This window comes from Mustela erminea, chromosome 4 (assembly GCF_009829155.1).
Source record: "Mustela erminea isolate mMusErm1 chromosome 4, mMusErm1.Pri, whole genome shotgun sequence".
NCBI classification, from domain to species: Eukaryota; Metazoa; Chordata; class Mammalia; order Carnivora; family Mustelidae; genus Mustela; species Mustela erminea.
In genome coordinates, this window is record NC_045617.1 from 111,573,266 (window position 1) to 111,591,222 (window position 17,957).

The 17,957-nt window shown below is 35.3% G+C and overlaps 1 protein-coding gene across 1 annotated transcript in view; it reads right to left on the bottom strand.

Moving 5' to 3' along the window:
* Window positions 1-17,957, bottom strand: part of LMBRD1 (LMBR1 domain containing 1) — a 133,404-nt gene that overhangs the window by 99,326 nt on the left and 16,121 nt on the right. Inside the window, exons 3-4 of the mRNA XM_032340379.1 lie at window positions 16,230-16,290; window positions 997-1,094 (exon numbers count right to left, since the gene is read on the bottom strand). Of these exons, the coding sequence (XP_032196270.1) occupies window positions 997-1,094; window positions 16,230-16,290 (159 nt within the window). The remainder of the gene's footprint in view (window positions 1-996; window positions 1,095-16,229; window positions 16,291-17,957) is intronic.

The following is a 17,957-nucleotide window of genomic DNA, read 5'->3' on the forward strand; positions in this document are numbered from 1 at the left end:
ATAAAAAAGTATAAAGCAAATTCCTGTAACTCACTAAAAACATTCCTTTTATGCTGTGTTTTCCCCCTTAAATCAGAAAAAATTGCAAATACCTTTCAACATACAATTTCTTTTTGACCTATTAAATGACTATATATTAACAGATGTGCTGATTCTAAACTACCCATGCAGTCTAGAGACAGGCCCAACTCAGTTATACTATAGTCATATATATTTAAGGTATCTCTGAATTCAATTTGCTACTATTTCAGTTAAAATTTGTATACCAATACTTAAGTGATGTTGGTCTGAAATTTTGGACATGTACATATGTTATATTTATGAGATTCTTATATCAGTGTTATCCTGGATTAGTAAAAATAGTCTCCAAATATTCCTCCTTTATGCCCTAGAACAGGGGTCAGCGGACTGTCCCATGGGCCACAGGTAGCTCACCTCCTATTTTACTGGACCACACCAAGCTCATCAAGTATTAGCTCTGGCTACTTTCACAGTACAATAGCAGAGGTGAGTAGCTGAGACAGAAACTATATACCCACAAAGCCTAAAATGTTTACTACCTGGACTTTTAGAGACAATGTCTGCCAATCCCTGCTCTAGAACTGCTGTCTTAACAACAGTCACAAGTCACATGTGGCTACTTAGCTCTTGAAATATCGCTAGTTCAAACAGAGATGTGCTGCAGTGTAAAATACATTTTAAATTTCAAAGGCTTAGTGTGAAAAAAGAAATTTAATATCTCATTAATAATGTGTTTTGACTGTATTTTAACTGATACTACTTGGAACCTATAACATTAAATACAATGTATGGTTAAAAATAATTTCAACTGCTCCTTTTTACTTATTTTAATGTCACTACTAGAAAATTTAAAATTTCCTATCTGGCTCACATTGTATTTCCATTAGACAATGCTGCTTTAGAAAAAATTCAGTCATGTCATTCCTGGAGAAAGGAAATCATCTTTCCTCCTCCCCCTAAAATAAACATACTTACAGTACATTTACTAGTATCATCATCATCCTTTTCTTCATAGTAGAAGTAGACAAAAGGGATCCAGAAAAACACACAGAATAATATAACAGAATATAAGGCTGTGGAAAGAAATAATAAGCTGAGTTCTACTGAATACATAAAAACTTAGTAATTATTATATATATACTTACATTGTGCATATTAACATACAAATTAACTTACCAAATTCACATTTACATACCAAATTCACTCCCCCATCTGATCCCTATACACATAACTTTTGTGTCTTTTTTTAAAAGATTTTATTTATTTATTTAACAGAGAGATAGAGAGCACAAGTAGGCAGAGTAGCAGGCAGAGGGAGAGGGAAAATCAGACTCCCCACTGAGTGGGGAGCCTGATGCAGGACTTGATCCCAGGACCCTGGGATCATGACCTAAGCCAAAGTCAGCCGCTTAACTGACCAAGCCACCCAGCACCCCACATATCTCTATGTTTATATGTAATATCCCAGTCAGCCTTTCTGATCTCAATCCCAACAAATCAATAGCACTATTAGGTAGATCATAATTCAAGTTAACCATGAGGCAATTTTCAACAACAATGATAATACTTACGCCTATAACAAGTGTAGCAGCTAATACCTAAGCGCTTACTAGGTACGCACCAAAGCGCAAGAACTTCCTGTAACCAACTCTTTAAATGAACATTAACTTTTGGGGCAACTGGCTGGCTCAGTTAGTTAAGTGACCGACTGGACTTCTTTCAGCTCAGGTCATGATCTTGGGGTTGTGGGGTTGAGTCCCACAAGGGACTCCACACCCAGTATGGAGTCTGCTTGTCCCCCCTCTTCTTCTGCTCCTCCCCCTACTCATAATTCCTGGTATCTCACTCACTATGACTCTCACTCTAAAATAAACAAATAAATAAAACCTTTAAAAAACATAATAAATGAGCATTAACTTTTATATTCCTTCCAACTTAAAATCAAATAAAGTAGACACAACATTTTCCAGTCACTCAAATTAAAGAAACAGCTACAATCGATACTACCCTTTTGGTACAAATAATTTTCCCTATCTAAGTTTAAAATATGTAGTGTTATAAAACTGACTGTATACAAGTCAAGACAAAGAAAAGGTAAGAATGGGGCACCTGGTGGCTCAGTCGGTTAAGCAACTGCCTTCAGCTCAGGTCATGATCCTAGAGTTCCAGGATCAAGTCCCACACCAGGCTCTCTGCTCATCAGGGAGCTGGCTTCTCGCTCTGCCCCTCACCCCTTTCATGCTCGCTCTCTCTCTCTCAAATAAATAAAAAAAATCTTTAAAAAAAAGAAAAGGTAAGAATGGTAAAACAGCAAAATCAGATTCAAAGTTAACTGATACGAGTTATTATTTACATGCTTTAAAATAATATTAGATACTCTGACCCAACAGTCAAAATATTTTTTAATTCAATGTACTATTTAAAATTTGAACAATGAAAGTATATTTAACAATTAAAAAAAGAACAACATAAACAACTTTTTAAGGCTTCACAACTTAAAAAAAAGTGCTTTTAAAATCTTCTGTGAAGGAGTGCCTAGATGGCTCAGTCAGTTAAGCGACCAACTCTTGATTTCCACTCAGGTCGTAACCTCAGGTTCAGATTGTCTCTCTGCCTCTCTCTCTGCCCCTCTCATCCTCTAACCAATGCACACGCTCTCTCCCTCTCTCTCAAAAGAAAAATTAATAAAAATTTTTTTTAAATAATTAAAAAATAAGGGAGGACCTAGGTGGCTCAGTCAGTTAAGTGTCTGACTTCAGCTCAGTTCATTACCTCAAGGTCTTGGAATCAAGCCCCACATGGGGCTCCCTGCTCAGTGTGGAGTCAGCTTCCCCTCTCTGTCTGCTACTGCCCATGCTTGTGCTCTCTATAAGTAAATAAAATCTTAAAATAAATTAATAATAATAATAAAATAAAATCTGTGAATTTACATTTATTTGCATGTGCATAAGTTCATGGAAAGAGTGACAATATAATTATATTTAAAAAATCACAGGATAATAGTTATTACACTCCTTTGTAAAAAATATGTTAGTAATCTACAACTATATATAAGCTATGTAAATATATAACATATATAAAGATATTTGTATATATATAACTAAATATAAATATGTATTTATATATCTAAATATAAAGATACCAGAACTATAGGCCCAAAGCAGGAAGCAAGTGTTGACCAAAATGCGTGTTTTGCTAAGTGAAATAAGTCAAGCAGAAAGAGCCAATTATCATATGGTTTCACTTACTTGTGGAGCATAAGTAATAACACGGAGGACACTGGGATATGGAGAGGAGAAGTGAGTTGGGGGAAATTAGAAGGGGATACAAACCATGAGAGACTGTGGATTCTGAGAAACAAACTGAGGGTTTTGGAGGGGAGTGGGGTGGGGTGTTGGGTAAGCCCAGTGGTGGGTATTAAGTAGGGCACGTATTGCATGTGGTTTATATGCTGCATAAACAATGAATTTTGGATCACCAAAAAAAAAATAAATTAAATTTTTTTTTTTAAATCATGTTTTGCACAAATTATTCTCCTGGAAGGAATGACTGTATAATTTATAGAATTTTTAAACACGATCTTAATACTTGATAGTACTATCTCATTTATCTGGAGGCCACTTATGAAATAGACTCCATTAAATTCAGCATAGCTACTACAACTCAGCAAAGTCCTAAATAACCAACAGAAAGGTAAAAGGTTAAGTTTTATTGACCAATCATAAAATAACTGTCAGCAAATTGAATTCTGGCACTTCACATATTTAGTGAAATGTATGCAGTCTTTTAATACCATAAGAAACTAATAATGACAGTAAATCTTTAAAGGTAATGAATACCGGTGTTTCTACTACAAAACACAGTTAACCGCTTAAGGTGGCTGAGGCACCAAGTCCCTGCAGATAATAATCTACATACAACTTTTGATTCCCCTAAACCTTAACCAACAGCCTACTGTTGACTGGAAGCCTTACTGATAACATAAAAAAAGTCAATGTAGGTTACATGTATCATATACCATATTCTTAAGTTGACTGGAAGCCTTACTGATAACATAAAAAAAGTCAATGTAGGTTACATGTATCATACACCATATTCTTACGATAAAGTCACTATTAGAAAAGAAAATGTTATTAAGAAAATCATCAAGAAGAGAAAATACATTTACAGTATTATACTGAATTTATTAGAAAAAATCCACATTAAATGGGCCCAACACAGTTCAAATTTATGTTGTTCAAGGACCAGCAATAGTTAGTATTAATATTTCTATCATGGAGGGCGCCTGGGTGTCTCAGTGGGTTGAGGCCTCTGCCTTCGGCTCGGGTCATGATCCCAGGGTCCTGGGATGGAGCCCCGCATCGGGCTCTCTCCTCAGCGGGGAGCCTGCTTCCTCCTCTCTCTCTGCCTGCCTCTCTGCCTACTTGTGATCTCTGTCTGTCAAATAAATAAATAAAATCTTTAAAAAAAAAAAAATTTCTATCATGGAAATAAACATATATGCAAAAATGTAACCAGGGCACCTAGGTGACTCAGTCATTAAGCCTCTGCCTTCAGTTCATGATCCTAGGGTCCAGGATCAAGCCCAGCATTGGGCTCCCTGCCCAGGGGAGAGCCTGCTTTTCCCTCTGTCTCTGCCTGCCACTCTGCCTACTTGTGCTCTCTACCTCCCTGTCAAATAAATTAATGAAATCTTTAAAAAAAGAAAAATTGTAACCAAAATAAATATTCTAAAAGTTTTAAAAAATTAAAATTAAAAGGGTCAGGACTATAAACCACTCTAATTACCATACTAATACTATGATTAAAAAGATCAAATAATTTGTATACAATAGGAGAAATCCTAAATTAGCAGAACAGAGTTTAATGAGCTGATCACCATATCCCAGAAATTTTGATACAATAATGTTTGGCTTCACTCTCAGCATGTTGTTTATGTCTACCACTTGATGGCCTAAGCCTTCAGCAGGCCAGAGAGCCAATGGCTATTAACATTCCTGGTATTCGGTAACTTGTATGATCAAAGATCTTGTAAGCTGCATAGTTATCACAGTCAATTAGAAAAACAAAGTGTAAAATTAATTCCTATAACTCAAAAAATACAAATAATCCATTTTTAAAGTGAACAAAGACAGATACTTCACCATAGAAGATATTGGCCAAAGACAGAAAATGGCTAAAAACCACATTTTAAAAGGTGCTCATTATCATTAGCCATGAAGATGTAAACTAAGCCCACAATGAGATACACATACCCCAAAGAATGGCTAAAATTAAACTGGCAATACCAAGTGTGGCCAAGAATGCAGAACAACTGTTTTTGCATACTTTGCTAGAGGCAGTGTAAAGTGGCACACCACTATAGAAAACTGTTTAGTAGTTTCTTACCAAGTTAAACATAAAACTACCACATGATCCAACAATTCTACTCCTCTGACAATGAAGAGCCACAACATACGCAAAGGGTATCTGCCAGAGAAGCCTGCCTGAGTTACAGAGCCCAGGGCTTTTACTAGGGACTTATAAAATATGCACGTTTGCCTGAGTGACCAGCTATGTATGATACCAGAACTACAGGCCCAAAGTAGGAAAGCCAAAAATCATGTTTTGCACAAACAATCAAACAAGCTGATAATACACAGTTCCATACTCAGCTATACAAAACCACCTTATCAATTAGTAATACAGGGCACATCCCAGGGCTAGGTTCACAGAAGTTAGTCAAGGGTCAACCACACAACCTGAAAGTATGTGGTAAGTGAACATGCTCAGGTGTCCCGCATTAACCCTTTCGTTTGTTTGTTTGTTTGTTTGTTTGTTTTAAAGTAGGCTCCACACCCAGTGTGAAGCCCAACACAGGACTTGAACTCACGACCATCCTGAGACCAAGACCTGAGCTGAGATCAAGAGTCAGATGCATGTGGCACGTGGGTGGCTCAGTCCATTAATCATCGGCCTCAGCTCAAGTCATGATCTCAGGGTCCTAGTCGTGAGCATCAGGCTTGCTGTTTAGCAGCGAGTCTGCTTCTCCCTTTACCTCTGCTAGTCCCCCACTTGTGCTTTCTCTCTCTTCTCTCAAATAAGTAAATAAAATCTTTTAAAAAAGGAGTGGGATGCTTAACCGACTAAACCATGCAGGCACTCCCCTGCATTAACTCTTTCATGAAAAAAATGTTCTTGGGGCGCCTGGGTGGCTCAGTGGGTTAAAGCCTCTGCCTTCGGCTCAGGTCATGATCCCAGGGTTCTGGGATCGAGCCCCACATCAGGCTCTCTGCTCAGCAGGGAGCCTCCTTTCTCCTCTCTCTCTGCCTGCCTTTCAGCCTACTTGTGATCTCTGCCTATCAAATAAATAAATAAAATCTTTAAAAAAAAAATGTTCTTAGCAACATTATTCACAATAGTCAGAAACTGAAAATGATTCAAACATCCATCAACAGGTGAAAAGATAAGCAAACTAAATGGTATTATATTTATACAAATGACTAGTATACAGCAACAAAAAATAACAGACTATGGATACATGAGAAGAGGATGAATTGCACAGACCCTATACTAAATAAAATATGCTCACTCAAAGGAGTACATTTCCTATGACTGAATTTAAGGAAGTTCTAGATCTGGCAAAACTAATTTGTTACAACACAAGTCAAAAAGTGGTGGGGCAGCTACTGACTGTAAAAAGACATGAAGATGTATGGCAACGAAAACTCTCATTATGTTGCTGGTAGGAATAACCAGAAAAAGGCAGTTGCTAGCAATCAACACCTGGAGGAAGGAGATGGGGAGAAACACAATTCTGAAAAGTCTCTATAATATCCGCCCCCAGCATTCTGTGACTCAAAATAGGTGTAGAACAACTGCTCAAAATCTTTGTTTTGCTAACACCATACTCTAAATAAACTATCTTCTGGTAATCTGACCGTTCTTTTTTCATAAAGATCTCTTCTTTGTCCTGCATCAGGCTCCTGGCTCAGCAGGGAATCTGCTTCTGCCTCTCTCTGTTAGCCTAATGCTCCCCCTGCTTGTGCTCTCTTTCTCTTTCAAATAAATAGATAAAATCTTAAAAAAATAAAAAAAGAATAAAGATTTCTTCCTTTAGCCCATAAATATTAATCTATAAGAAACCTAAATTAAGTAACATTTTTGTTGGCTTTGGATCAGTTCTAATGTCCAGTTGGGTTTATATACCTGTGAATTAAAAAAAAGGTGCTGCTGCCACTATCATGAAACCGAGAAATTGCTTCTTTTACAGCTCTACTTCAAACTGATGACTATTTTCAAAGGAAAATTATTCTTAACTCCAACAGTGACAACATTCTTCATATCCTGACATCTTTATAAAGTATGCTTTTCCTTGTAAATGTTTTTGTTAAAAGATTGCTACTAGCAAGTGAAAGATAAACAGACTATTTAGTTTAATAGTCCCACTAATATCAAAGAAAACATATTAAGAACAAGTTTTAAAACCTCATGTCCACAAAAATTGGCAAAAATTAAACATCAAACTTTTTTTTTAAAAAACTTAGCAAGAACTAGCAAAAACAAGTGAACAGTCATCAACTCTTAAAAGGACATAGACAAAAACAATGGCAAAGAATATATAATAACTGTTATGATCTTTTCATATACACAAAACAATCTACTTTTTATAAACTTCATATCATTAAATTATAACACACATGAAAATTAACTTTGATAAATTAGGCTTTGGGATTTTCAGACATTCTTTATTCCTCCCAACTACTGATGAAAATACCAAGACAGAGAATAACTTAGTCAATACTATGATAGTAAAATTAATCATAACAAAGCTTTTTTTTTTTTTAAAGAGGGTCAAAGTATAAAGATATTCTGGGAATTCTAAAAGCCTTCTAAAATTATACCATTGACCCAGCTGAAGATATTTGGGGTCAAGACTGCTAGCTGCATATCCAAATACCCATTTTCATTTCAGCTGGCATTCCCCTTTTTGTCCTTCCCCTTTTCTCCTGCTTCCTGTCTGAAATGGATATATGATAGCTTAAACTCTAGCCACCATTTGGACTCTGGTGACCTTAAGATGGAAATCAGGTACTAAGGATGGAGCACAGAGGAAAACAAAACAGAAGTTTAAGATCCTCATGATGCCATAATGCTGTCATCCGAGCCCTGGATAGCCCAATTCTAGACTTATTTTAAGTGAGATTTAAAAACCACTATACTGTTTAAGCCATGTATTTCTGGTCTGTTAATGTTAGCTGCCACGTGTAATTCCTAAAACAGAATCTGATATGCGAAATGGGGAAACTCGAACATTTCATTCCTGAACCATCCTGAGCCCTTTGTGGTCCTGCTTGTGAGCCATGAGTGTAACAGATCTCAATTAACTTTTACCATTGAACATGATAGACTCATGAGGTGCCCCAGAATCTCCCGGGTTCAAGATACAGTTCTTGCCTTCACAGTGTAGTAGCAACTCTATCTCCCTTAATAACCAGCATCAATCACTCCAGCCCACATGGTTAACTTTTACCGCCTATTCATTCAATAGAATAAGGCAACCAAATGGTCAGATGGAAATAATACCTCTAATTCAACAGAACTATTGTTTCATCTTTGTTGGAAGTACTCTCATATGGCTATTGAAAATTCTAATCAGCAGAACTCAGCTACAAGAAACAAGTTCTGTGGCTAGTTCATTAGCACTGACTGTATAAACTGCATACTCAGTTCTATCCCTCAGTTATCAGACATGGGTACAAACTATGGGACAAAGAGACGCATGTAATGCTCACTTGTCCACAGCATTCTCTAAAATAATAAAATAATATAAAAAAAATACTGCTCAGTTCATTTTATGAAACTAGCAGGGTCTTCATAAACAAACCTGACAAAAATAGTAAGATAAAGGAAAATTACATACCAGTCTCACCTCTGAGTCGATTTTTAAAAAGAATCCCAAATAAGATAACAGCAAATCAAATCCAGCAAGAGATTTAAAAACCAAAAAAGCCATCATCACGACCAACAAAGGTTTATCCTAGGAATGCAAAGCTGACTGAAGAATAATCTGTCTATATATTACTTGAAAAATTAAAAATTCACATGATTATCTCCCCTGATAAAGTATATTCAACAAATATCTAATTAGTATATTCCAGGCATCACCCTAGGGTTCATGAATATGGCTAAATCAAAGCTCAAAAGTCCCTACTCTCTTAAGAATTCAGTGGAGGAAAAAATAAAATATTTAGAATCATTGTGTGAACTACACAAAGTACATTAAAAACAAACAAACAAACAAACACCTCTTAAATAAGAAAAACACAAACAACCCAGCTAAAAAAGGTAATTCAAAGAGAAAGTTAAAAAAGTCAGTACATTTTTAAAAAACATGCAATTTTATTTTCAAATAAGAGAAATGCAGATTAAGGAACTATCATTTCATACTTGCCAGACTGGCAAAAACTAAAAATACATAGCAATATCAAAATTTGGCATATATATAGAACACCTGAAATTAATGGAACATTGTATGTCAGCCATACTCAAAAAAAAAAGTACACTATGTTTCTAAAATTACAACTACAGTGTTGATGTCCCAGGTTATCCAAATAATATTAGTCTTGTCACCAGTATTTTATTACGTTAGCATCTCCTTGCTATTCCAAGGGCTCAGATACTATATGAACACCTTCAAATGTTCTTTTTCTCCCCTTCAATTTGGAGGTAGTATATACACATTTGGGAAATTTTGTAAAATACAAAAATATACACAAAATAAAAACTACATATAATACAACTCCCTAAATGCCACCCAATTTAATCTTTGGGACATTTTCTTATAGTCACTGATTGTATACACAGTGTGTTTATTTTTATTTGCTATGTAACTATGATAGATTGGTCCAGGTGCCAGAAAACTACAACCTGTCGGCCAAATCTGGCCCACCACTTGCTCTTATAAATAAAGTTCTACCAGAACACAACAGCAGAAACAAGAATAAAAACAAAAACAAAAACACTAAGTTTAGGATACAGAGCAAATGGAAGGTTTATATCCTTTCAATGGGAGTTAAAGTGGTATAACCACTTAGACAAATAATTTCTCATTACTTAGAATATTGAAGATGCACATAACTCTGTCCATCAACTCTATGTACATATTTTGCATATATGCAACAGGAAACATGTACAAACATGTTCAATGCAATTTTTACAGCAAAAAATCCAAATGTCCAGACTGATTAATGTGTTATATTCATAGACAATAAAAATAAGCTACACTTTATGCAAGAACATATAAGAATCTCAGAAACATGGCTGAATGAAAACAAGCAAGTAGATTCATATAAAGTTCAAAAAAATGTAAAACTAAAGATACAGCCTGGTAGAACTAAGGCAAAGCAAGGGATTAACGGAGACTAAATTAAAATAGTGGTTACTTCTAAGGGCGCTGGAGAAGAGATGGCATCAGGGAAAGGCACACAAGAGACAAGCTTAATAGATATATTGCAAGTATAAAATCATTATATGTTGAATACACATCAAAACTGTCAATACTTGCAAGACTGCTATATAGTTAGCCTATAAAATGGTTCCTGATGATCCCCAAACGTTTATGCAAGCCCCTTTCCTTGAGTGTGGGCTAGATCACTGACTTGCTGATGAAAAAAATGTGACTCCTAAAATTAATTACTAAAAGACTCTGACTTCCATCTTGCTTACTCTGAGAGACCTCAACTGCCATGTTGTGAACTGCCCTATGAAAAGGTCCCTCTGGCAAGGAACCGATGTTGCTGACAACAGGCAGCTAAGACATGAAGCCAGTCCACACCCACATGAGGGACTTGGGAGCCAACTCTCCCCAAGTGCAGCCTTAAGATGACTGTAGTCCCAACATACACAACTACAGACTTATGAGGAGAAAACCCAAGCTGAGGACCCAGATCAGCTACACTGGATTCTTGACCCAGAGAAACTGTGAGATAATGTTTGTTTTAAGCTGCTAAATTTGTGGGTAATTTGGTACACCACAAGAGGTAACTACTACCAATGCTGATAGTACTTCACTGACTGAAACATTAAGGGGCATGATCTGACAAGATACAACTTGGAGAACAAAATTGTTTACAGGCTTTAACTTAGATTACGGACTCTGAAAAACAGTCATTTCCCTGAAGGATTTTTTTGGCTGTTTGTTTCCTCTAACTAGGCCACTGAGTCTCATGGCATCATTATCTAGTGAACTTCTTGAGCAAATATAATCGGAAACCATTTAGAAAACTCCCCCAGCAATTAAGAATACAGTCTTTTAAAAAGGGGGAGGGAAAACAAGAAATACAACCACATCTCATCGAAAAGAACTTTACAGAACTGAAAAAGTCCCCCAAATTAGTCCATGTCTATCTTATCTAGAAAAGCAATTAAATATATTAGAGATGCTTCTAAAACAATAAAGAATCAAAAAGATGCTAGGTCAAATTTTTTCACATTAATTTTTTCATATCATTGCACTGAGGTTTACTTTTCTTGCTCTTTTAGCTAATTTGAATTAAAACAGCAGCAGATATCAGCTGTTCAGCACTAATTACATGTCTCACACTCCTAATACCATGAAGCAGATATTACTTATCACTATTTCATAAGTGAAGAAGACATAGAGAAGTAAAATGACTTCAAGGTCTCACAGTTCTCTTCTCAAATTAGACACCAGAAGGTTGTAAATCCTAAGTTCAAAATGCATAGTAAAGACCTCAGGTACAATTTTTCAGCAATTAACCAATAAGGAGTAAGGAAAAACTCCCTAAAAATTCTCTTAGGTGCTCTAAAAGGCATAGCATAGAAATAGGAATCTGAAAGTTTCTTGGTCCATCTTCTTCTTCCTTAGTTCCATAACTTACTTCACCCAAATATATATAAACCTATTTTCACTACAGAAATACTGAAGCAAAAAGTAAGAACTTATGAAACACCTAATAATCTGGTATTATTTGAATAAGAGCACCCACACAATGGAAAACAATATTTTTTTTAAAATATATACATATACTAGATCCCCAAAGCAGCAGTATTTTAAAGAACCAAAAACTGAACCTAACTAATCATCAATTTTAGAACAGATAAACAGTGGAATATTTACAGCAATGACAATCAATGAAGTACTGTTACCTGCAACAATACAGATCAGCCTCAAATATAATGCTGAGCACTGCAGCCAAACAGAAAACAATACATATGAATTCAAAGGATATCTAGACAAAAAATGACAGCCCAAGAATCAGTGTCAATAGAAAAAAGTGCCTGTAGGATAAAGTCATAGGACAACTACAAAAGCCTGAACACAACAGTCTTGCATAAGTCTTATGGTCTCAGTTCTCTCTGTTTCTACAACTTCTATATACATGCAAAATCAACATAAAAAGTTAGAAAAACTATTACAATGAAAATTCACTTAAAATAAAGTGTTCAGTGAAAGAGTTAAAACTAAAATTTCAAGAATGGTTAGAGAAAATACTGGATAAACACTTATAATAAAGTACCCTAGAAAGTAAAAATTTGAAGGTAAAAATAAATTGAAACATAAAAATAGGACTCAGATAAAAGGCTAAACACAATATATAAGAAATAAAATCTTGAATAGGTTCAAACATAGGATTAACAGAACTGAGAACAAAAAAGTCAGACAAGAGCAGGCTTTTAAAGGAAAATATCAAAGAAGTTTAAAGACATAAATGAAGAAACAAAACATTCAAAAAGGAAAAAAGGACTGAAATGTTTCTGGGATGCATACAACATCCTCAGATGAGGGGGCCTCCTTCTAAGAAAACAAATATAGGACAAAAGGGCAGAATTGAGTAACTTTACTCTCCCATCCTTCAACAAGCTCCAGGAACCTGGAGTCAGTCAGTTTTAGATAACTGGACTGTTCGTAACAAATGAAGAGCTAGAGGAGAACCAGTAGGTAGAAGCAGTAATTCACCGGACTTTTACAAGCTGTTCAGGAAAAAAAAAAACACCCAAAGTTCCATTAATATAATGGAAGGATCTCAAAAACGTGTTTTCCAGACCCCAGGATTCACAGGGATCATTTGAGGGTACCCAAAACATGAAAATTATTTTCACATTAATACCAAAATGTTGTTAGCCTTTCCACTAGCAGTTACTAAATTTTCCACCACCAGGCACTCACGAGTGAGGAGCACTTTCATTCAGAAAAGTCCCTTTTGAAGCAGTAATAATTCCATTAGATGTCTACCTCAGAGTACGCATCTTTTTAATATTCTGCGAGAAGGGAAGCACACATAAACTGTACTTGTGAGAAGCACTGTGCTATTTTACTTATGAGCTACACTAGTCACTTTCTTTCAAAGAAAACCATTTTTTTACTTGAAAGAACAACTGACAGACAAACCATAATTATCTAGACTTGAGTATTAGATGGACTTTTTCAAAAAATGAATAAAGTGACCCTGTCACTTCAAAGAAAAAAAGTGACAGTAGTTGCTGCCAATGATAAAACCCAAGCTTTCAAAAGAAAATTGGGATTTTTGGAAAACTTGAATCCACCACCCTAAGCCATATGTCTTTCCAATACTTGAACACATTTGATACAGCAGTGGTGACACTAATGGAATAGGGAATTCATTAACAGATATTAGAATCTCTCTGGATATAACCTAGCATTCCTTATTATTTAAAAGGTCCCAGATGATTTTTGAAGCTGCCTTAGGTGTTCAGTGCTGCTAAGCATTCTCACAGGAAACATCCCCATAACCATTTATTAAAAGGCAGCTTACTTAATGTCACAAAGCTCCAGTTTAGGAAATAAAATAAAATCCACTTTAGGTTATGCCACTCACTAACAAGGTGATCATTAATATTTCTAAATATCAATTTTCTCCATCTGTAAAATGTAGAAAACACTTCCCAAAAGATGACATTCATGAAAATTAGGTAAAATGTTGAATGTGAAAGTCTCGTACAGTTCTTGGCAAGGTTAGACAATGAAATGTGTTGGTATGTTAGGAGAGATTAGATGAACTATGGAATCTCAAAGAGGGGATGTATAAAAATAGTGCTTTGAATTATTTGGAGTCCATGCTGTCCTCAGGATCCAGGAGGAGACAGCTAACAGGCAGTTAGATAATATCTAGCATTTTTGGAGAAACAGCTGGGCTTGAGGATAGGAACTATTTCAGAAGCTATACAATTCTTTTAGACTCCTCACTGTAGGTCACCATCTAAGTCAAAGTGGACATAACTACTTTATGAAAACAACCATTAATACTATTGAATAAACCCTGCTTTGGATCTAGTCATCAAGAAATCTTCTATCATTATTTGGCTTTTCATACAAGTTCCTTCCCTAGATCAGTATCTCAACTATCCTATCCCAAGGTAGTTACATTTCTAACTACGACTCAAGTTCCGCAGAAAATAAAACCCTAATTCCTTAGCCAGCTATTGTTGGTAATGATTAACTTATTTCCCATGCATTTAAAATACCTGGGACATACTACCCTTAGGAGAATTGAGCAAAACACTCACTAAAATCATATTGGTAGACCTAATTCTCTCCATAAAATAAATGGAAGGGCTGCATGAATTAACATTCTTATTTAGAAGTCTTTGTAACCTTGGTTACAATGGATTAATCCAGTAGCCTCTAGGTTCAGTGATAAGATATGGCTCAGAGACCTGTACTGCACCAAGATAAAAGCTGCTTTATCTTGTAAATACACTTTACTGTCACAAAGGAGAGAGGCTCTATTCCCCCACAATTGTTTTTGAAGTGTTTTATATCCTCCCAAAATTTATATTGAAAGGCAACATTTTGCTTAATATATCACCATTTCAAAGGTTTTAACACAAGAGGTCAAATTTATATTTAAATAATTAATATTTATATATAAATATTTTTAAATATAAATTTAATGTATTCATCAGAAATAATGAATTCTACATTAAAATACCACAAAATATTTTAAAGTACACATCAAAGGGATAGAATTTCATGGGTTTTTAGATTTCAGATTAGGAGAAAAGGCAAAGGTAGAGCCAAAGCTGCTAAATTAAAATTCAAAGAAACCCAAAAATAAATAAATAAATAAATAAATAAATAAATAAAATTCAAAGAAACCCTTGAAAAAATTATCCCATCAAAAGAAGCTTCTATAAGCTGGTATTTTTCAGTTTCCAATTTAGTGTCCTACTAAAATCTTATTCAACATCTTGATTAGTTGATGAAAAAAATGACATCCCTGCACTTACACATTTTTTTAAAGATTTTATTTATTTCAGAGACAGAGTGAGTAAGAGAGCAAAGGGCGGGGGGCAGACGGGGAGAGAGAGAGAGAGAGAGAGAGAGAAGCAGGCTCCCCGCTGAGCAGGGAACCAGATGCGGGGCTGGATCCCAGGACCCTAAGATCACAGCCTGAGCCAAAGGCAGATGCTTAACTGACTGAGTCATCCAGGCGCCCCAGCACTTACACACTTTTTTAAAGACTTATTTTTATTTTAAGGAGAGAGAGTGAGAATGCACATACACTCAGGGGAGCGGGGCAAAGAGAGAGGGAGAGAAAGAATCCAAGCAGATTCCTTGCTGAGTGCACACCTGACATGACTGAATTCCAGCACCCTGAAATCATGACGTGAGCTGAAATCAAGAGTCTGATGCTTAACCAACTGAGCCACCCAGAAGCCCCCACGCTTACACACTTTTATAAAAACACAAGTCTTATGCACATTCAAAGAGAAAATCTGGGAAACACTTAGGTGCTTACTATAAAGCTTTTATAATTGAACATTGAGGAAGGGAGAGGGAAGGCCCAATCAACCAGAATCCCTTAAACTGGCTCCGTATAGTACAATAAAGTTGATGTTACAAACTCCCTGGGGTACCCTTTACTTGTGTCAATACTTAGAAAGAATGTCTAGAAAACCGAGATTTTTAAAATCAAGAGCGCAAGTAGGAAACTGGTATTGTTAACAAAGGAAGACACTTGAGATTTAAGTAACTTGACTGAAACTCCAAAGACATTACAAGTGAGCTTAAATGAAGCAAAGTAGGTTCAAAGTTTCCAGATTATAAGAATGAAGGCTGTATTTCTTACTCCTGGCATTGAAACAATAATCACAAGTGTGGTATCAAAATTAAATGTTTATACACAGCTTAATTCTACATCTTGATTAGCAGCCCAGATAGGAAATGAAACTGAAATACTTACTGTAGTAACCGTATAACACAGTGTCCTCGATCTGTCTGCTGACATTTGCATTGGCCCAGTCCTAGGATAAAAGGAAACAATAGAAATATTAATGAAACATCCACTTGTTTAGCAATTATGATTAAGTTTTAATATGACTGAACGTCACAAGTGTATCATCAACTCAACCAAGTCTGTGCCTTCAATAATTGAGAAAACAGATAAATAAACACACAAATTTCAATAGATAAATGCTGGGATAAGATGACAATATAGCTCTATGGAAACTCATAAGCAGGAGACATCTAACTTGGCCTGAAGATCAGGGACGGCTTCCCAAAATGACTCTAAAGTGAATAATGAAGGAAGAAAGGTCGTCCTCAGAGAAAAGGAGAAAAAAACAGTAGGAAGGATGAAAGAGAGAAGAAACACAAAGGAAAGTTTGAAAAAAACTGCAAGCAGTTAAATATAGATTCATTATAGCTGTTAGAAAGGTAAGAAAAAGCTGGTGGAACAAGGCAGAGAAGGACACAGTTCTAAGGGACTCATGGAACAGGCCAAGTATTTTTGGACTTTGTCCTAAGGGCAACAGAAAATAGTGATGAATTTCTATACAGAGAGTGAAATATGATTTGTATTCTAGAAAGAAAATATTTGAACACAACATATTTTTTAAAAATATGTAAAAGAACAATCTAAACTTCTTTGCATTCATCCCACACAAGTATTCTTTAAATTAGTAATTTAACTTGGAAAACTTAATTCAAATTAATCTTGTCAAGTAGAAAAAATATCTGTATACTAATGAATCAGAACTCAGGTTATAACGGCAAGTCTTTTTGTCAAATGTCCTAAACTTTATGCATATGAAAAATTAAACCTGGAAAGTCTAAGTGACTACTGCTATTAAGTATTAGTATCCAGGTCATCTCTTTCCTATAAACACTCTAAGAGCTCAAAACGGTATCAACATCTCATTACACTGGCACTTAAGGAAGGATATCAACATTTTAATCTCCTAAAATAACTGTTTTTTCTTTTTTTTTCACCTACAATGAACTCTAAGCAAGGAACATCTATGAATTTCTTACTGACAAATTCCTAAAAGAACAAAAATGTGGAAAATCCAAGTTTAGCACTACAAAAGCAAAATCTTGACAGAGAAAGTAAAATAAAAATAGTATTTTTCCAATAGCAATCAAGATTATAACAAAACCTAATAAGCTAAATAAAAACTTTGTTAACTCTTTAAAGAAAACTAAATTATAGAATATTAAAAAAACTAAATAAATGGGAAGTCACATGTTCCTACATGAAAAGATTATAAGTAACAAATCCCTCCAAATTAACCTATAAAAACTATATATACTGTCGATCCAAATCCCAATATACTAAGAGGCAGAATATTTTGACACGCTAATTACAAAAATCATCTGTATAACATATAGGCAAGAGCTAGGAAATTTTTTGTAAAGGACCAACTATGAGGAATTTACCCCATTACTAGATTTTATTAATAAAACATGAAAATCTATTATTATAGTAACCTTTCATTTACCCAAGTGGCAAAATTTAAAACATGTTATTAGTGGCAATTGTAGAGGGAAAGTCATCACCTACACAGCAAGAAAAATCGTCTACGATCTAGACATTCTAGATTCTAAATCCTAAATTCTAAAAAGAGTCACACAAATCAGGACAGTAACAGTAAACAGACAAGTTTTAAAGACAAATAGTACCATCTAATGA